Here is a 21623-nt window from a genome sequence, read left to right as displayed (position 1 = left end):
GACCAGTGGTTGTTAACTCTGGTCATTTTTTTTAGTAGTAGAGTTTGTGTGTTTCCCTTCTTTGAGTTGTGCTGGTGAAGGGTCTCTAGATGTCTGAGTTATTGTGGTCATTGTTGGACTCCTTGGTTAGTGATTTTCCTTCTATTACTTTCTGTAAGGCTGGATTTGTGGCTACGTATTGTTTAAATTTGTTTTTATCCTGGAAAATTTTCTTTTCTCCATTTATAGTGAATGAAAGTTTGGCTGGATATAGTAGTCTGGGCTTGCATCCGTGGTCTCTTAGTTTTTGGAGAACATCTATCCAGGACCTTCTGGCTTTCATGGTTTCCATAGAGAAGTCAGGTGTAAGTCTGATAGGTTTACCTTTATAAGTAACTTGGCCTTTATCCTTTGCGGCTCTTAATATTCTTTCTTTATTCTGTATATTTTGTGTTTTGATTATTATATGGCGAGGGGATGTTTTCTTTTGATCCAGCCTATTTGGTGTTCTGTATGCTTCTTGAACCTTCATAGGTACATCTGTCTTCAGGTTGGGAAAGTTTTCTTCTATAATTTTATTAAGTATATTTTCTGTACCGTTGAGCTGCACTTCTTCTCCTTCTTCTACTCCAATTATTCTTAGGTTTGGTCTTTTTATTGTGTCCCATATTTCCTGAATGTTTTGTGATGAGAGTTTGTGGGACTTGCTGTTTTCTTTGATCAGAGTGTTTATTTTCTCTATGTTATCCTCAGAATCTGAGATTCTTTCTTCTATCTCTTGTATTCTGCTGGTTATACTTGATTCTGTAGTCTCTATTCGTTTACTTAAATTTTCCATGTCCAGTCGGCCCTCTGTTTGTGTTTTCTTCTTTGCCTCCATTTCAGTTTTCAAGTCATGAACTGTTTCCTTTATCTGCTTGATTGTTTTTCCTTGGCTTCCTAGGGTATCATTCACTGATTTACTCAATTCCTCGAACTTTCTATTATACTTCTCATCCATTTCTATAAGGGCATTTTTTATATGCTGTTTAAGGGTGTCAATCACTTTCATGAAGTCAGTTTTTTCTACTTCTTCTTGATTAAGGTTTTCATGTCCTCCTGTTGTGGGGTCACTGGCTTCTGGTGGTTTCGTGTTGTTTTTCAGACTGTTGAGAGAATTCCTGCATTGGCGTCTGCCCATCTCTTCCTCCCAATACTCCCCTTTGGATCTTCTTTTATAGGATCAGGTCTTCTTGCCCACTGATGTACCTTCCCAGTGATGTCACTCCCCAGAGATGTTTCTCCACAATGATGTTTCACTCGGTGCCCAGAACGAAACTCCACGCTGCTTGGTTAGCTCGCGAACAAAGGGCCCACCCTGCTCGCTTCGGGCAGGCTATGGGAACAAAGGAGCTACCGGAGACCCCTATGTCCTCCCGGTTCAGATTCGGTCCCAGCGCCCTAGCAGGCTGGGCAGGGAGGCGCTATGCCCCAAAGGAGGGAGGGAGACAGGGGGTGTGGGGATCTGGATGTAAGCTGAATGGGATAGGAAGAGAGAGGGGGTTTGGGCAGTATAGCCCCTGTAGGATGGCCAGGAAGTGTGGGCGGGCTGAGGTATGATCCCAGGTGCCGCAGCACTCACTCACCACAATGATGTTTCACTTGGTGCCCAGATCGAAACTCTGCACTGCTTGGTTAGCTCGCGAACAAAGGGCCCACCCCGCTCGCTGCGGGCAGGCTATGGGAACAAAGGAGCTACAGGCCACCCCTATGTCCTCCCGGTTCAGATTCGGTCCCAGCGCCCTAGCAGCCCAAATAATTAATCTTGAAAGAAAAAAATCCTATAAGGGGGACAATATGGCTGGAACTGGGGGTGAAGGTGGGGATCAATATATTAATTATCAACCAAACAGAAAAATGCATTGTCCCATTATTTTAAATAATCTAATATAATTGATTACACAGAAGTTGATAGTAGAATAGTGATAGCCAGAAGCTGACGAAAGTGTAGAGAAAAATAGAGAAAAGCTGATCAATGGGTATTGCATAATCATAAAGCATAAGTAAGAATTTCTGGAGAACTACTGCAAAGAAAAATGACTATAGATAATAATTACATACTGCATATATGAAAAGATAAAAGAAAAGAAAAATATTTTTGAATACTTTCACAAAAGAAAAGTAAACACTACACAGCATGTATGGAAATATTTTCTGATATTACATTGCTATGCAATTAATTAAATTAATGTGCAAAACAGGAAGTATTCACTTTTAGTGAACTTAAAAATGCATTTACTAATAAAGACTCCATTGCTTTACAACTGTGACTGTGGAATACTCTGCCACAAATAGTACATTTATAACATACCGCCAATACCCAAGGGTCAGAGATCATCTTGAAATAAGGAGAAGAAGGACTGCAAGAGTCAGAAGTTTGGGAAGACCAGAGCAAATCAATGTCTTCTGGACACTATAAGACTTCTGTACTTGTGAATTCACAGGAGATGTGGTTGCCTGCATAAGGCCTGTATAAGATCAAGCCAACCAACATTGTAGAATGAATAGAGGAGCAGCTTATGAGGCTCCACCCTTTGTTAAGGATCTTTTGACAATTGATGACTTCTGTGAGATGGTAAGTCAGTTTTCTATAAGGGTGTGTTTCCTTGTATGTCAGTGGATGGCGTCACACCAGAAGTACATGGACAGCATAAATGAGTCAGTGAGTTAATAAATTAAAAAAAAAAAAGAGGGAATAGAGTTGAGAGTGTGAAAGTGGCTGTGGCACTTAGGGGAGGAGTTGTCCATGAGCATGATCAGAATACATTTTACAAATTTCTCCAAGAACTAACAAACTGTTTATTTAAAGAACACTGAAACTGTTAGGTAACAATGGGGAAGATAATGGCTGCTTGAGCTACGTCTCCAAACGCGTCGTGCCGAGCAGCTAGAGACGGGTCTCTCCCTGGCATCCGGAGGCAGGCTAGAGAGTGGGCGGCAGCAACAGAGAGGCGCTCCGACGATGGAGCCCAGCGAGTCCGCTCCTGGCCAGACCACTGAACCAGAGTGAAGAAAACTGAAAATTCTCCACTTGTTTATCAAGATGGAAAACTCAGTTTCTAAGGGTAAAAGAAATGACCAATCTGCAGCACGGCGCAGAAGTCAAATGGATCGATTGGATCGTGAAGAAGCTTTCTATCAATTTGTAAATAACCTGAGCGAAGAAGAATATAGACTTATGAGAGACAACAATTTGCTGGGCACCCCAGGTAAGCTACATCTAAGGAAAGTTATATATGTAGGTTGTTAGGTTTTTAAGAAGTAGCTTGTTTTATAATATGTTTCTTTAACAAAAAAAAATATTAATACAAGAGATACTGAATGGCATTTACTGCCTGCCCTATTTATTGCCTGATTCCATTCTTTAATAATTGGAACAATCATAATACAAAATTTTAGTAAAATGGATTAAATAAAATTGAGCTGAACAATTTAGTTAGCAAGCCATGCATCCAGTTATAAACTAACTAATAGGATTTTAGTTCCCAGGACAGACTCATTTTGTCATCCTTTATTCTCTGACTGTGTCCCAACTGAAACCCTAGAGTTAGTCGTGGGGAAAATGACAACTACAACTTTGTCCTTAGTCACTCTCTTTCACGCAGAAAAGGTCTCATTTGATCCTAGTCAGAACTCAGTCTACTACGTCTTCCTTCCCATTTCTATTTCCACCAACCTGTGGATGGGTTCATTAGCAAGACTAGGTGGAGCATTTTGAGCAAACAATACCAGACTTTAGAATTAATCTTAACTGCAGTACTGTACGGTTTTGCTGTTACCTGGTGTGGTTACTGGCAAGTCAGTCACTCAATTGAAAGTGCAGATAACAAAGCCAGAGGTGACCTGGTGACTGTGCTTGTGATCCCAGCTGCACAGGAGGCTGAGGCATGAGCTTGTTGAGTTTGAAGACAGCCTGGGTAAACCCTTCAAAACGAGTCCTGAGGGTGGAAAAAAAAAGACAGAAACTGACTTGTCGATTGATCTTCATTTGTAATTTGGCCAACATTGTTAACTTTCAGGCGAGAGCACTGAGGAGGAGTTGCTCAGAAGACTAGAGCAAATAAAAGAGGGTCCACCACCGCATAGATCACATGAAAACAGAGGTATATTGTGCTTTGGGAGGTGGGCTGTTGATGGAATGATAGGAAATTCATAATAGTAAATGTTAGTCAAAGATTATCCAGAAATGCCACAAGTTAACTTGGTGATAAGTAACTGTTCATAAAAGGAGAGGTGGCATTTTCTTAATGTATGAATGAGAAAGTCAGCATGCTGTTTTCTGCCCCAACTTTTGGAATGTTTGTGTTAATTGGGCCACAGGGAGCAGTAGTCTATTTAAATGAGATTCCTAACCATGGCTTTCATTATCCATTGATATTCCCTACTACGTAGTTACTTGTTTATAAGTATGACTTCATCAGCAAAAAAGGAAACACTGCTTTGCCTGACCCAGTGCCTTCAAACTGGGTGTAATTTTGTTCCACATAGGGGCATTAGCAACGACTGCAGACACTGGTTGACACAACTGATGAGGGTTTGTTCTTAGTATCTAGCAGGCAGAAGGCAACTATACTGCCAGCCATTCTGATGATCTACCAAACACAGCACAGTTCCCAGCATTAAATGGCTCATAGGGTCAGTGCTGCTGCTAAGTAAGCAAGCTGGCTCTAAGCTCAGGACTGGTGCCTCCCTCTCTGCAGGAAACAGAGATTGACCATAACCTAGGAGCTGGTGCTGGTACCCTAGTTCGTAAAAACACTGCTTGATATGATGTTACTCCAGGTTCAGGCTATTCATTTCATATGATCTTCATTTTCGTGGTATTTTAAAATCTTGATATTGAAAAATATTCAAGTATTTTAAACGATTTGCCTTGTTTATATGTTTACTATGACTACAAAATACTTATATTTTAAAGCAACTTCATATTTTCAAAGGCACTTAAGCTAGGCCCCTAAATGAAGTAATAGAGACTGAATTTGGTAGAAATACAATTGGAATGAAAATACAAACACTAGTCCCGACCACTAGCAATTGTGTCATGTGATTTTGTTTAGACAATAGACTAGAAAAAACATGTAGCCTACTCACAGCCTTTTTTTTTTTTTTTTTTTTTTTTTTTGGTTTTTCGAGACAGGGTTTCTCTGTGGCTTTGGAGCCTGTCCTGGAACTAGCTCTTGTAGACCAGGCTGGTCTTGAACTCACAGAGATCTGCCTGCCTCTGCTTCTCTCACAGTCTTGTAGCTTCTTCTAGAACAGCGCTGTATCTCATGGTTTGGTGACTTTTTTTTTTTTTTGCTTTTAACTTAGAAATAAGTGTTGTATACAGCATAAGATCTATGAATGTAAAATTCATTCAGAATTGCAAAATTCTTTAATTTAATTATATGATAGTCCTAATTATTGTAGTCCCTTTCTCTCCTTCTCCCCCTTCTTTGTTTTATACAGGACGAAACTCTTCAGTGACATCATCTGCTGGACCATTTTTGTCAGAACGCAATTCTGAAGGATTTACCGAAGTGCCATCCACCAGAGGTCAGAGGAGGGCAAGAAGCCGGAACCCAGAACACAGGAGAACCAGAGCCAGACCTTACAGAAGTAGGTCTCCTGTGCACCCAGCAAATGACATTCCACAAAGATCTCATCATAGCATCTCATCTCAGACTTTTGAACACCCTTTAGTAAACGAGATTGAGGGACGTTCTAGAACACTTACCCATGTAATTTTGAGACAGAAGATGAGTGGACTAGGTAGAGGTCTTCTTGCATCTTTTGCGTCGAGAACTGCCACTCAAGGGGCAAGTTCTTCAGACACAGGTACCACTGGTGAAGCTGCAAGATCTGGTCAAAAACCTCCAACCATCGTCTATCAAGTCAGAATTCGTCTGAGAGAATACCAACCAAGAGATAGCATAGCTTGCGGAACTCGGTCTTGGTCAAGGTCTCAGATCCCAAACAACATAATCTCTTATCATAGTGAACGTGGTTTAAGGCACACCTTTATACGTTCTGAGCGTGTAGGTGCAGATGTGAGAACCTATGTGCGTACTAGCAGGATTCCCATTGGTAGAATCTGAAATAATGGATCAACTGACACTACATCTGTTCAGATTCGAACCATGTTAAGGCAGATAATTACAGATTTTAGTGGGCTGGAAAGAATAGAATCACAGAGTGGAAGAAGGGCTCTGGTGGTAACCACTCTGTTTCTGGCTCCAGCTCCAGTCCTGGCTCCAGTTCCAATGGTCAAAGTTCAGGAAGTAGGTCAGCCATGTTTGAAGGCAGGAATGAAGGAACCCGAATTCTCGCACCAGGTGCCAGGAGAGAGGGCCTACAAAGGGCCCCGGTTATCATTGATCAGAATGGCTCTTCGTCATTTTGTAGTCTGTCTTGGGTTTTATTCTTAAATGAGAACGACTACCAACATAGAGGACTCGCCAAAGAACATATTGATATGTATGGCTTCCTCAGCAAAAAGGAAACACTGCTTTGCCTGCCCTTGTTCCTTCAAACTGGGTGTAATTTTGTTCCACATGGGGGCATTAGCAACGACTGCAGACACTGGTTGACACAACTGATGAGGGTTTGTTCTTAGTATCTAGCAGGCAGAAGGCAACTATACTGCCAGCCATTCTGATGATCTACCAAACACAGCACAGTTCCCAGCATTAAATGGCTCAGAGGGTCAGTGCTGCTGCTAAGTAAGCAAGCTGGCTCTAAGCTCAGGACTGGTGCCTCCCTCTCTGCAGGAAACAGAGATTGATCATAACCTAGGAGCTGGTGCTGGTACATTAGTTCATAAACACACTGCTGGGTATGCTGTTACTCCAGGTTCAGGCTATTCATTTCGTATGATCTTCATTTTCATGGTATTTTAAAATCTTTTTTTTTATTTTTATTTTTTTAATTTATTTATTTATTAAGGATTTCTGCCTCGTCCCCACAACCGCTTCCCATTTCCCTCCCCCTCCCCCAATTAAGTCCCCCTCCCTCATCAGCCCAAAGAGCAATCAGGGTTCCCTGACCTGTGGGAAGCCCAAGGACTGCCCACCTCTATCCAGGTCTCGTAAGGTGAGCATTCAAACTGCCTAGGCTCCCACAAAGCCAGTACGTGCAGTAGGATCAAAAACCCACTGCAATTGTTCTTGAATTCTCAGTATTCCTCATTGTCCGCTATGTTCAGCTAGTCCGGATTTATCCCATGCTTTTTCAGACCTAGGCCAGCTGGCCTTGGTGAGATCCCAATAGAACATCCATATTGTCTTAGTGTGTGGGTGCACCCCTCGTGGTCCTGAGTTCCTTGCTCGTGCTCCGTTAAAATCTTGATATTGACAAATATTCAAGTAGTTGTAAACCCTTACCCTTGTTTATATGTTTACTATGACGACAAACTTCTTGTATTTTAAACAACTTCATATTTTCAAAGGCAATTAAGCTAGGCGCCTAGATGAAGTAATAGAGACTGAATTTGGTAGAAATATAATTGGAATGAAAATACAAACACTAGTCCCCACAACTAGCAATTGTGCCATGTGATTTTGTTTAGACAATAGACAAGAAAAAACATGTAGACTTCTCACAGTCTTGTAGCTTCTTCTAGAAGTTACTCATGGTGTGGTGACTTTTTTTTTTTTGCTTTTCACATAGAAATCAGTGTTGTATACAGCATAAGATCTATGAATGTAAAATTCATTCAGAATTGCAAAATTCTTTAATTTATTTATGTGATTATCCTAATTATTGTAGTCCCTTTCTCTACTTCTCCCCCTTCTTTATTTTATACAGGACGAAACTCTTCAGTGACATCATCTGCCGGACCATCTGGCTCAGAACGCACTTCTGAAGAATTTACTGAAGTGCCATCCACCATAGGTCAGAGGAGGGCAAGAAGCCGGAACCCAGAACACAGGAGAACCAGAGCCAGATCTTACAGAAGTAGGTCTCCTGTGCACCCAGCAAATGACATTCCACAAAGATCTCATCATAGCATCTCATCTCATACTTTTGAACACCCTTTAGTAAACGAGATTGAGGGACGTTCTAGAACACGTACCCATGTAATTTTGAGACAACCAATAAGTGGACTAGGTAGAGGTCTTCTTGCATCTTCTGCGTCGAGAACTGCCACTCAAGGGGCAAGTTCTTCGGACACAGGTACCACTGGTGAATCTGCAATATCTCGTCAAAGACCTCCAACCATCGTCCTTCAAGCCAGAATTCGTCTGCGAGAATACCCACCGAGAGATAGCATAGCTAGCAGAACTCGGTCTCGGTCAAGGTCTCAGATCCCAAACAACATAATCTCGTATCATAATGAACATGGTTTTAGGCACACCTTTATACGTTCTGAGCATGTAGGTGCAGGTGTGAGAACCTATGTGCGTACTAGCAGGATTCCCATTGGTAGAATCTGAAATAATGGATCAACTGACACTACATCTTTTCACATTCAAACCATGTTAAGGCAGATAATGACAGGTTTTAGTGATCTGGCAAGAATAGAAACACAGAGTGGAAGAAGGAGCTCTGGTGGTAACCGTTCTGGTTCCTGCCCCAGCTCCAGTCCTGACTCCAGTTCCAATGGTCAAAGTTAAGGAAGTAGGTCAGCCATGTTTGAAGGCAGGAATGAAGGAACCCGAATTTTCGCACCAGGAGCCAGGAGAGCGGGCCTACAAGGGCCCCAGTTATCATTGATCAGAATGGCTCTTTGTCGTTTTTTAGTCTGTCTTGGGTTTTCTTCTTAAATGAGAATGGCGACCAATGTAGAGGAATCGCCAAAGAACAGATTGACAAGTATAGCTTCGTCAGCAAAAAGGAAACACTGCTTTGCCTGCCCTTGTGCCTTCAAACTGGGTGTAATTTTCTTCCACATGGGGGGATTAGCAACGACTCCAGACACTGGTTGACACAACTGATGAGGGTTTGTTCTTAGTATCTAGCAGGCAGAAGGCAACTATACTCCACCCATTCTGATGATCTACCAAACACAGCACAGTTCCCAGCATTAAATGGCTCAGAGGGTCAGTGCTGCTGCTAAGTAAGCAAGCTGGCTCTAAGCTCAGGACTGGTGCCTCCCTCTCTGCAGGAAACAGAGATTGACCATAACCTAGGAGCTGGTGCTGGTATACTAGTTCGTAAAAACACTGCTTGATATGATGTTACTCCAGGTTCAGGCTATTCATTTCATATGATCTTCATTTTCGTGGTATTTTAAAATCTTGATATTGAAAAATATTCAAGTATTTTAAACGATTTGCCTTGTTTATATGTTTACTATGACTACAAAATTCTTGTATTTTAAAGCAACTTCATATTTTCAAAGGCACTTAAGCTAGGCGCCTGGATGAAGTAATAGAGACTGAATTTGGTAGAAATATAATTGGAACGAAAATACAAACTCTAGTCACCACAACAAGCAATTGTGTCATTTGATTTTGTTTAGACAATAGGCTAGAAAAAACATGTAGCCTTCTCACAGTCTTGTAGCTTCTTCTAGAAGTTTCTCATGGTGTGGTGACTTTTTTTTTGGTTTTCACTTAGAAATCAGTGTTGTATACAACATAAGATACGTGAATGTAAAATTCATTCATAATTGCAAAATTCGGTAATTTATTTATATGATTATCCTAATAATTGTAGTCCCTTTCTCTACTTCTCCCCCTTCTTTGTTTTATACAGGACGAAACTCTTCAGTGACATCATCTGCCGGACCATCTGGGTCAGAACGCACTTCTGAAGAATTTACTGAAGTGCCACCCACCAGAGGTCAGAGGAGGGCAAGAAGCCGGAACCCAGAACACAGGAGAACCAGAGCCAGATCTTACAGAAGTAGGTCTCCTGTGCACCCAGCAAATGACATTCCACAAAGATCTCATCATAGCATCTCATCTCAGACTTTTGAACACCCTTTAGTAAACGAGATTGAGGGGTGTTCTAGAAGACTTACCCATGTAATTTTGAGACAACCAATAAGTGGACTAGGTAGAGGTCTTCTTGCATCTTCTGCGTCGAGAACTGCCACTCAAGGGGCAATTTCTTCGGACACACGTTCCACTGGTGAAGCTGCAAGATCTGGTCAAAGACCTCCAACCATCGTCCTTCTAGTCAGAAGAATTCGTCTGAGAGAATACCCACCGAGAGATAGCATAGCTAGCAGAACTCGGTCTCGGTCAAGGTCTCAGATCCCAAACAACATAATCTCTTATCACAGTGAACGTGGTTTTAGGCACACCTTTATACGTTCTGGGAGTGTAGGTGCAGCTGTGAGAACCTATGAGCGCACTAGCAGGATTCCCATTCGCAGAATCTGAAATAATGGATCAACTGACACTACATCTGTTCACATTTGAACCATGTTAAGGCAGATAATGACAGGTATAAGTGAGCTGGCTAGAAAAGAAACAGAGATTGAAAGAGAGAGCTCTGGTGGTAACAGTTCCGGTTCTGGCTCCAGCTCCAGTCCTGGCTCCAGTACCAATGATCAAAGTTCAGGAAGTAGGTCAGCCATGTTTGAAGGCAGGAATGAAGGAACCCGAATTCTCAAACCAGGTGCCAGGAGAGCGGGCTGACATAGGGCCCCAGTTATCATTGATGAGAATGGCTCTTCGTCATTTTTTAGTCTTTCTTGGGGTATCTTCTTTAATGAGAACGACGAACAACGTAGAGGACTCACCAAAGAACATATTGATAAGTATGGCTTGGTTAGCAAAAAGGAAACACTGCTTTGCCTGCCCTTGTGCCTTCAAACTGGGTGTAATTTTGTTCCACATGGGGGGATTAGCAACGGCTGCAGACACTGGTTGACACAACTGATGAGGGTTTGTTCTTAGTATCTAGCAGGCAGAAGGCAACTATACTGCCAGCCATTCTGATGATCTACCAAACACAGCACAGTTCCCAGCATTAAATGGCTCAGAGGGTCAGTGCTGCTGCTAAGTAAGCAAGCTGGCTCTAAGCTCAGGACTGGTGCCTCCCTCTCTGCAGAAAACAGAGATTGACCATAACCTAGGAGCTGGTGCTGGTACATTACTTCGTAAACACACTGCTTGATATGCTGTTACTCCAGGTTCAGGCTATTCATTTCGTATGATCTTCATTTTCGTGGTATTTTAAAATCTTTATATTGACAATTTTTCAAGTAGTTGTAAACCCTTACCCTTGTTTATATGTTTATTATGACTACAAAATTCTTGTATTTTAAAGCAACTTCATATTTTCAAAGGCACTTAAGCTAGGCGCCTAGATGAAGTAATAGAGACTGAATTTGGTAGAATATAATTGGAACGAAAATACAAACTCTAGTCCCCACAACTAGCAATTGTGTCATTTGATTTTGTTTAGACAATAGACTAGAAAAAACATGTAGCCTTCTCACAGTCTTGTAGCTTCTTCTAGAAGTTACTCATGGTGTGGTGACTTTTTTTTTTTGGTTTTCACTTAGAAATCAATGTTGTATACAGCATAAGGTCTATGAGTGTAAAATTCATTCAGTATTGCAAAATTCTTTAATTTATTTATGTGATTATCCTAATTATTGTAGTCTCTTTCTCTCCTTCTCCCCCTTCTTTGTTTTATACAGGACAAAACTCTTCAGTGACATCATCTGCCGGACCATCTGGGTCAGAATGCACTTCTGAAGAATTTACTGAAGTGCCATCCACAAGAGGTCAGAGGAGGGCAAGAAGCCGGAACCCAGAACACAGGAGAACCAGAGCCAGATCTTACAGAAGTATGTCTCCTGTGCACCCAGCAAATGACATTCCACAAAGATCTCATCATAGCATCTCATCTCATACTTTTGAACACCCTTTAGTAAACGAGATTGAGGGACGTTCTAGAACACGTACCCATGTAATTTTGAGACAGCCGATGAGTGGAATAGGTACAGGTCTTCTTGCATCTTCTGCGTCGAGAACTGCCACTCAAGGGGCAAGTTCTTCGGACACAGGTACCACTGGTGAATCTGCAATATCTTGTCAAAGACCTCCAACCATCGTCCTTCAAGTCAGAATTCGTCTGAGAGAATACCCACCGAGAGATAGCATAGCTAGCAGAACTCGGTCTCGGTCAAGGTCTCAGATCCCAAACAACATAATCTCTTATCATAGTGAACGTGGTTTTAGGCACACCTTTATATGTTCTGAGCGTGTAGGTGCAGGTGTGAGAACCAATGTACGTACTAGCAGGATTCCCATTGGTAGAATCTGAAATAATGGATCAACTGAGACTACATCTGTTCAGATTCGAACTATGTTAAGGCAGATAATGACAGGTATTATTAAGCTGGCTAGAATAGAAAAACAGAATGGAAGAGAGAGCTCTGGTGGTTACCGTTCTGGTTCTGGCTCCAGCTCCAGTCCTGACTCCAGTTCCAATGGTCAAAGTTCAGGAAGTAGGTCAGCCATGTTTGAAGGCAGGAATGAAGCAACTCGAATTCTCACACCAGGTGCCAGGAGAGAGGGCCGATGTAGGTCCCCAGTTATCATTGATCAGAATGGCTCTTCATCATTTTGTGGTCTGTCTTGGGTTTTCTTTTTAAATGAGAATGACGAACAACGTAGAGGACTCACCAAAGAACATATTGGTATGTATGGCTTCGTCAGCAAAAAGGAAACACTGCTTTGCCTGGCCTTGTGCCTTCAAACTGGGTGTAATTTTATTCCACATGGGGGGATTAGCAACGACTCCAGACACTGGTTGACACAACTGATGAGGGTTTGTTCTTAGTATCTAGCAGGCAGAAGGCAACTATACTGCCAGCCATTCTGATGATCTACCAAACACAGCACAGTTCCCAGCATTAAATGGCTCAGAGGGTCAGTGCTGCTGCTAAGTAAGCAAGCTGGCTCTAAGCTCAGGACTGGTGCCTCCCTCTCTGCAGGAAACAGAGAATGACCATAAGCTAGGAGCTGGTGATGGTACATTAGTTCGTAAAAACACTGCTTGATATGCTGTTACTTCAGGTTCAGGCTATTCATTTCGTATGATCTTCATTTTCATGGTATTTTAAAATCTTGATATTGACAAATATTCAAGTAGTTGTAAACCATTTTCCTTGTTTATATGTTTACTATGACTACAAAATTCTTGTATTTTAAAGCAACTTCATATTTTCAAAGGCAATTAAGCTAGGCGCCTAGATGAAGTAATAGAGACTGAATTTGGTAGAAATATAATTGGAATGAAAATACAAACACTAGTCCCCACAACTAGCAATTGTGTCATTTGATTTTGTTTAGACAATAGACTAGAAAAAACATGTAGCCTTCTCACAGTCTTGTAGCTTCTTCTAGAATTTACTCATGGTGTGGTGACATTTTTTTTTTTTGGTTTTCACTTAGAAATCAATGTTGTATACAGCATAAGATCTATGAGTATAAAATTCATTCAGTATTGCAAAATTCTTTAATTTATTTATGTGATTATCCTAATTATTGTAGTCTCTTTCTCTCCTTCTCCCCCTTCTTTGTTTTATACAGGACAAAACTATTCAGTGACATCATCTGCCGGACCATCTGGGTCAGAACGCACTTCTGAAGAATTTACTGAAGTGCCATCCACCAGAGGTCAAAGGAGGGCAAGAAGCCGGAACCCAGAACACAGGAGAACCAGAGCCAGATCTTACAGAAGTAGGTCTCCTTTGCACCCAGCAAATGACATTCCACAAAGATCTCATCATAGCATCTCATCTCAGACTTTTGAACACCCTTTAGTAAACGAGATTGAGGGACGTTCTAGAACACTTACCCATGTAATTTTGAGACAGCCGATGAGTGGACTAGGTAGAGGTCTTCTTGCATCTTCTGTGTCGAGAACTGCCACTCAAGGGGCAAGTTCTTCGGACACAGGTACCACTGGTGAAGCTGCAAGATCTGGTCAAAGACCTCCAACCATCGTCCTTCAAGTCAGAAGAATTCGTCTGAGAGAATACCCACCGAGTGATAGCATAGCTAGCAGAACTCGGTCTTGGTCAAGGTCTCAGATCCCAAACAACACAATATCTTATCATAGTGAACGTGGTTTTAGGCACACCTTTATAGGTTCTGGACGTGTAGGTGCAGGTGTGAGAACCTATGTGCGTACTAGCAGGATTCCCATTGGTAGAATCTTAAATAATGGATCAACTGAGACTACATCTGTTCAGATTCGAACCATGTTAAGGCAGATAATGACAGGTTTCAGTGAGCTGGCAAGAATAGAAACACAGAATGGAAGAAGGAGCTCTGGTGGTAACCGTTCTGGTTCTGGCTCCAGCTCCAGTCCTGGCTCCAGTTCCAATGGTCAAATTTCAGGAAGTATGTCAGTCATGTTTGACGGCAGGAATGAAGGAACCCGAATTTTCGCACCAGGTGCCAGGAGAACGGGCCGACGTAGGGCTCCAGGTATCATTGATGAGAATGGCTCTTCATCATTTTTTGGTCTGGCTCGGTTTATCTTCTTTGATGAGAATGACGAACAACGTAGAGGACTCACCATAGAACAGATTGATAATTTGACAATGAGAAGTTTTAATGAAAGTGATGCCTTGAAGACATGTAGTGTTTGTATTAGAGAATATACGGAAGGCGACAAACTTCGTAAGCTACCCTGCTCCCATGAATACCACATCTACTGCATCGACAGCTGGCTATTGGAGAATTCCACCTGTCCCCTTTGTCGCAGGGAAGTCTTATCTTTTGGGAACCTTGAAAGTGTTTTGTAATGAGAGCATTACTGTCGAAGCTGTGTAGCTGGAATAGTGATGGGGAAATGGAAATCACTTGTTTTATGTCAATTTTTTGAGTGGTGCTTAAATATAAAGTCACAACCTGAATCGAATCATTGCTTTGAGTTTCTTTTCTATTCTCTAGTTTCTCTTTCAGGATAGAAAGAATATTTCAGAAGCGACGTTTTAGTACTTCAGTGTTTGATTTCAGTAGCAGATTATTGCTAACCTGTTACTGATAATTTACCCATGTACACTTGTCATTTTCCCTTTGTTACCTACCGTAAGGTCTGCCTTATCAGTGGCTCCTTTATCATCTTGACCTCTTTTTAGGTTTTCCAGACCATAAGAGGGGAATAAAGAAAATTCCCACTCAACTAAGTTCCATTATGTGTTTTGTAAGTGATTAATTAAAACTGTACCATTCCCAGTTGTTGACACAAATTCAGTCACATTCTGAATATTGTTTGTTCACCTTCCAGATTAGGTGATGATGGACATATCAGTGTAAATAACATTAAACAGTTAGGATCTTCTACGTGTATTAACTGTCCTAAGCCCATCAATGTGGCACAGAATAGAGTAAACTTAAAGTTTAATTGAGATATTTATCTTGTGGAAGTACTAAAAAAACCTATGCTTGTGTAAGTAAAAAAAAAATAATTCATTTGTTTAAAAATATAAAGCTTTTTTTAGAGGCTCAGTAGTTTTCCAATGTAATGTTGTAATGCATTCAAAATTGTAAAGTACCATGCTTAGAAATGAGAACTGCTTTTTGTAAGCCAGCATAGTAAAACAAACACACCAATCAAAGTTCGAAGCTGCTTTTGTAAGTGTGTAGATGTCAAGAGCAGAACATAACTATATTGAATGTATTTGTGAACAGCTACTGTGACATGGAAAGGAAATGACCATGTAGAATCACACTGCACTAAAACCCAATGGAAATCATGGATTTTAACTTGGATTTAGGCAGGAAGTGATAGAGGGTAAGAACACTGCTCTGGAGAATGGACCGTTTTCATGATGACAGTGATATGGACTTGAACTGGTTTCCTACAGTGACAGCTGCTGTGGCTATTCGACTTAAATAGACGAAGCAGAAGATCATCAAATGTGGCAGAGCTGTCTTTGGTTTAAAATAAGCACACAACTACCACTTAGCACAAGTTAAATTGGTGTTTTTACAATCGGCTCTTCTAAAACAAAAGGTGGAGGAAAGAGACTTCTAAACCAATTCTAAGGTAGGGATTTCAGTTGATACAGATGGGTGTGCTTTTGCAAAAGTCTCGGATTTGCTTGTTTTCGAGATTTTATGTAAGGTACTAGTGCACACTTGTCGATATTTCATTGCTATATCTAGCATATCTAACAAGCCACATTTAAATGACATATTCATAAATTAGGAGATTATTTTTTATTGAAAGTGAAGCATGTTGGGTTATTTGAAATTCAAATTCTAGTTGTGTTGCCCATATTTGTAAATGAGATGGCCGGCTCACATCTATGAACACGTACTTTATTGTTTTTTTTTTTTTTTTAGTGATAACACTCGATTGTGATAACCCCAGTACTGTTGCCTAGTTTTTCTTTTGAGGCTGATTGGGGTTAAGATGATCCTGGCTGGTTCCCTAGAGAAAGCTGCCAGGCCGGAAGAGAAGAAGGACTGAGCAGGCACATCCCTGGCCTTTCACCAAATGAGCTAACTACACAGATTTGTCAGAGATTCTAGAAACTATTTTACCCAAATCTGCTTACCCTCACTGATACCACCTTAGCAGTACAGATTATTTCAAAGTTCATTCTTTCAAGTTTTCCTCTGCCTCTCAGTCCTACCTAAGTGTCAAGGAAATGAAATTGTAAATATGGTAGTTGTTTACAAAGGATATGTACTGCTCTTGCAAGGAAATAATGTCCAAACAAAGCTTCACTTATTTGTTTTAATATAAGCAGATTTCACTGTTTATGGCGCTTATGTAATACATTTTTATCTTTTTAAAAGAATTGTCCATGTAAAAGTCAGGATTCCTTTATATTTGTGAGCCTCCTTGTCACCTTTCTATGGTTTTCAGATCCGCAGGATAGTCCTGATTAACTAAAAACAAATCCATTTTCCTCTTGATAAAAATGTTCCGTGTTAGGGGTGTTCATTTTCTATAGCTCAAAAACAGCTGCAGCACATTCTAAACATGAAGTTACTGACAGCAGATACCTCCCTGAACTCCCCAATCATATTACTCGTTTGCAAAAAGTACTGAAGTCAGAGGTGACTCATGCAGGATTCTGGTTGTGAATGCAGATGTTGAATCTCTTCAGAGACACTTGAAATCTATCTTCCCATTTCTAGACTTCAGTAGAATGCACATGTTTGACGTGCATGTGGACCCTTTCGAATAGGATTCCTATCTCTTGGGTTCTGTAGAATGAATACAAGTATTTTTAGTGGGAGTTGATTTCATTTTACCAAGTCCATAAATATTATATATTACTAGTCTTGCAGATGTTAATGATAAGGTTGTTCGTATAGGTGTCAGGTGTACAATGAAGAATGAAAATCTTTTTTTCTCACCAGTGTCCAAACACCTATTCTTGCAAAAGACTTTACATTTCATTTTGTATTTTTTTGCACCTTTTCTTTATTACACAAAAAGGTTCTGTCTTTAAGGCTTACTTTGAACTTTATGCAGTAATAATGTTGGGAGATTCCATTGTTCAAAGCATAGGGGAAAGTACTAAAGCCTGATTTTCCTTAAAGATTTCAAATTTTTTTAATCCGCTTACTAGTGTGAAGGTTTGCAGTGCTTTGTTTTTATTCCATGCAGCTTACAATGTTGAGATATTTTAGTGCTGAAAACCAAGTTGAACAATTTAAGAAACGGCAGGCTATTTGCAGTAACTCTGAAGAGAGCTGTGTTGGGAAATTGGAACTTTTTCCCTGAAAAGAAGATGATAGTTGCTCCACTATGTTAATGGAGGTGGCATTGGGGAGAGGGAGGAGGCTCACACGCTAGTGTTAAAACAGGTGATTGTCCAATTGATAAGGAAATGTGCCAAGAGATACTCAGTCTTTAGAGACATGATTATCAGAATCCATCCCAGGTAGGAATATGCTTAGCTCTGTTATCTTAAGCAATGCTTTTTTTTTTCCTCCTGGAAAATCATTATTTCTGTGCCCAATATTCTCTGCTTTTGTCAATGTCTTATATTTATGAAGGGTTAACATTTAGCATATTTTGTATTTAACCACCTGCTTCTATGATTTTAAGTTGGTTCTCCAAGTACTCATGATAAAGAGTTCAATGTTGCAAATGACTATTAAAGGCCATTTCTAACAGTTTGCTAGAATGCAGTAGCACCTTGTAGTTGACCTTGTTTTTTAAACAGATGTAGGAGACATTTTAAATTCTTTTGTGAAAGGAAATCATTTGTAATCTGCCTTAGTTGATTTTTTTAAAAATGTTTTTTTCTTACTGGCTTCTCTGTCACACTCTTACCAACAGTGTGCAGGACATGGGAGCCATGCTTGCAGATCACTTAGGGTCTAAAGACAGTTCTGATTGTTGCTCTCCAAAGTATTCTCCCTGTACTTTTGTAACAGGAAGTGAGTGCACATGTGAGGGTGTCTGCTTTTCCCCTTCAGTACAGTTCAGTATGTTTATGTACAGTAACAGTGTTGTAATTGAGTTACCTACTAAATGGTTCTTCTCAGAAAACTGTTTTTAAATGTACATTGCTGTATCATGCTTCACTTGGCAAGGTCTGAGGAAAGCGTATTTCTTTCTTTTTTATTTATTTTTTATTACTTTATAAATATTACCATTCAAAATTTCCACTTCCTCCCCTCCTCCCACTTCCCTCCGGCTCTTCAACTCACCTCCCCCCAACCCTCTCCAGTCCAAAGAGAGGACAGGGTACCCTGCCCTGTGGGAAGTCCAAGACCCTCCCCCCTCCATCCAGTCTTAGGAAGGTATGCATCCAAATAGAATAGGATACCAAAAAGCCAGTACATGCAGGAGAGAGAAATCCCAGTGGCATTATCATTGGATTCTCAGACTGCCCCAATTGTCAGACACATTCAGAGGGTCCAGTATGAGCCATGGTCGTCCAGCTGGATTTGGTGAGCTCCCATTAGCTCAGGCACACTGTCTCACTGGGTGGACCAACCCTTCGTGGTCCTAACTTCCTTGCTCATATTCTCCCTCCTTCTGCTCTTCGACTGGACCTTGGGAGCTCAGTTCAGTGCTCGTATGGGGGTCTCTGTCTCTATCTCCATCTGTCGCCGGACAAAGGTTCTATGGTGATATTCACGATACTCATTAGTCTGACTATGAGACAAGGCCAGTAGAGGAACCATCTTTTTTACCGCCCAGGGTCCTAGCTGGGGACATCCCTGTGGACACCTGGGAACCCCTCTAGAGCCAAGCCTCTTGCCAACCCTCAAATGGCTCCTTTAATTAAGATATCTTCTTCCCTGCTCCCATATCTGCCTTTCCTCCATCTCAACCATCCGACTCCCACAAGTTCTCCCCAACCCTCTCCTTTTCCTTTCTCTCCCCTCCCCTTTTCCCCATCCCACCCAAAACCCATGCTACCAACTTTTTCCTTGCGATCCTGCCTGCTTCCAATTTCCAGGAGGATCTATATATGTTTTTCTTTGGGTTCACCTTATTAATTAGCTTCTGAGTAGTACTGTAATGTGTATTTGTTTCACACATTCTTTGTCTATTCTTCCATTGAGAGGCATCTAGGTTGTTTCATGGTTCTGGCTATTATTAACAATGCTGCTATGAACATAGTTGAACAAATGCAATTGTAGTATGATAGGGCATCTCTTGGAAATATTCCCAAGAGTGGTATTGCTGGATCCTGAGGTAGGTTGATTCCCAGTTTTCTGAGAAACCGCCACACTGCTTTCCAAAGTGGTTGCACAAGTTTGCATTCCCACCAGCAATGGATGAGTGTACCCCTTGCTCCACAACCTCTCCAGCATAGGTTGTCATTGGTGTTTTTATTTTAGCCATTCTGACAGGTGTAAGATGGTATCTCAAAGTTGTTTTGATTTGTATTTCCCTGATAGCAAAGGAAGTTGAACATGTCCTTAAGTATCATTTGGCTATTTGATATTCTTCTGTTGGGAATTCTCTATTCAGTTCAGTACCCCAATTTTTAAATTGGGTTATTTATAATTTTAATGTCTAGTTTCTTGAGTTCTTTATATATTTTGAAGATCAGACCTTTGTCTGATGTGGGTTTGGTGAGGATATTCTCGGATTCAGTAGCTTGCCTTTTTTTCTTAATGACAGTGTTCTTTGTTTACAGAAGCTTCTCTGTAGTAATTTGAGCAGCGGGCTGCATCCCCGGCACCCCGGCTAGCTTATGCCCCAAAATAACAACACACAAACTGTATTCTTTTAAACACTGCATGGCCCATTAGTTTCAGCCTCTTAACCCATTTCTAATAATCTATGTAGCACCACTAGGTGCGCTTACCAGGAAAGATTCGGCATGTCTGACCTGGTGGCTGGCTGCATCGCCATCTGCCTCAGAGAGCAGAGCCATCGAGTCTGCCCGGGGGAGGGGAGCATGGCGTCTCTGAGCTCACTTCATCTTTCTCCCATCATTCTGTTTTGTTTACTCCACACACCTATATTCTAACCAATAAAATGGGCCAAGGCAGTTTCTTTATTTTTTAACCAATGACCTTCCTCCATCAAAGGGGAAACCCTTTGTCTGTTTAAACAAAACAAAAGGAAGGCTTTAATTTTAACACAGCAAAATTACATATAACAAAACAGTTATCAAGTAAAAATTATAATATTTACATCTATTTTATCTTTATCATAACTAAGGAAAACTATAACTATAACTAACTATGCTTCAACTACATCAAAGACTCCAGAAAGATACAATATTACCTAAGCAAGCAAGAAATAAGCAACTTTCAAACTCTAGAAATGACAGAGACATCTCGCTGCCTGGACAGTCACCCAAAGTTCCTCTGTACCTTTGGGGCATCCATCTTCGGCCTACAGGCCCATAATATCCAGAGACATTTCCATGAAGAAGGAAATTTCAAAGGCAGTCACTATCTGCTTGTCCTGAAGAATGTCTTGCAGACTCTTTCATGAATCAGGAACCCTGAAAGATCATCTCACCTTTAGGCAAGTTCAGTAGTCCTGTCTCTGTGGGTTCTGTGTCCAGTTTATGCAACAGTCCAGGCAAGAACAGTTTCTTGCCCAAATGATTATCAAACTCCATTAGGTGCCTCTTTGATGCGCATCTTTGTCTTGAAGTAGATTGGTGCTGCCAGGAGTAGATGTGTCTCATTGTCATGAAAAGCCCTAAGTTATTAAAACATTATATGCCATATTCGATAATCTTTGAAAGATACAAAGAATGCCTATCTAAAATAGATCTATGTACATCTAGAAAATCTTAACTAACATGACTACAAACTTGACTATTATGATTATCTATTAACAACCTATATACATTACATTTTTAAGTGAACTACACAATCACAATAACTTAATCAAGAGCAGAAATACATATACATATAACAAAATTGACCTTAAATTTATATCCCTAAAGCAAAATCCATAGCAATGCAAATTATTCATACCTATATCATATCCCCCTTTAAATGTAAAAGAACATTTATAAACCATATTTGGGAACATGGGCACAGATTTTTCTCTCCAAACTGCTTCCTGCGGAATGGGGGCATTGGTAATTAGGTCATTCATGGTATAACCTGTGTGCTAGTTTCATCTCAGTTGGCAGTTGAGTGAAGCAATTTTCTGAAGGTGTTCACAACAATCCTTCAGGAGGGTGTGGTCCATCATACCATATTGGAATAGAAACAATCCACAGACTCTCACCCTCTGTGAAAACAAAATAA

The 21623-nt window shown here is 40.8% G+C and overlaps 1 protein-coding gene and 2 pseudogenes across 1 annotated transcript; all 3 read left to right on the top strand.

Moving 5' to 3' along the window:
* The first annotated feature begins 3061 nt into the window (after positions 1-3061).
* Positions 3062-6613, top strand: LOC121444803 (annotated as a pseudogene).
* A 785-nt stretch (positions 6614-7398) lies between these two features.
* LOC121444802 lies at positions 7399-8950 on the top strand (annotated as a pseudogene).
* Positions 8951-9635: 685 nt separating this feature from the next.
* Positions 9636-14719, top strand: LOC121444797. The gene is given in 3 exon segments (XM_041646708.1): positions 9636-10677; positions 11597-12601; positions 13497-14719. Coding segments are annotated over 3 exon segments (3270 nt in total).
* Positions 14720-21623: the final 6904 nt, after the last annotated feature.

This window comes from Microtus oregoni, unplaced genomic scaffold (genome assembly GCF_018167655.1).
Source record: "Microtus oregoni isolate MIOR12 unplaced genomic scaffold, Mior012 000142F_ref0000161, whole genome shotgun sequence".
Classification (NCBI taxonomy): Eukaryota; Metazoa; Chordata; class Mammalia; order Rodentia; family Cricetidae; genus Microtus; species Microtus oregoni.
This window is presented reverse-complemented; position numbering and strand designations above follow the sequence as displayed.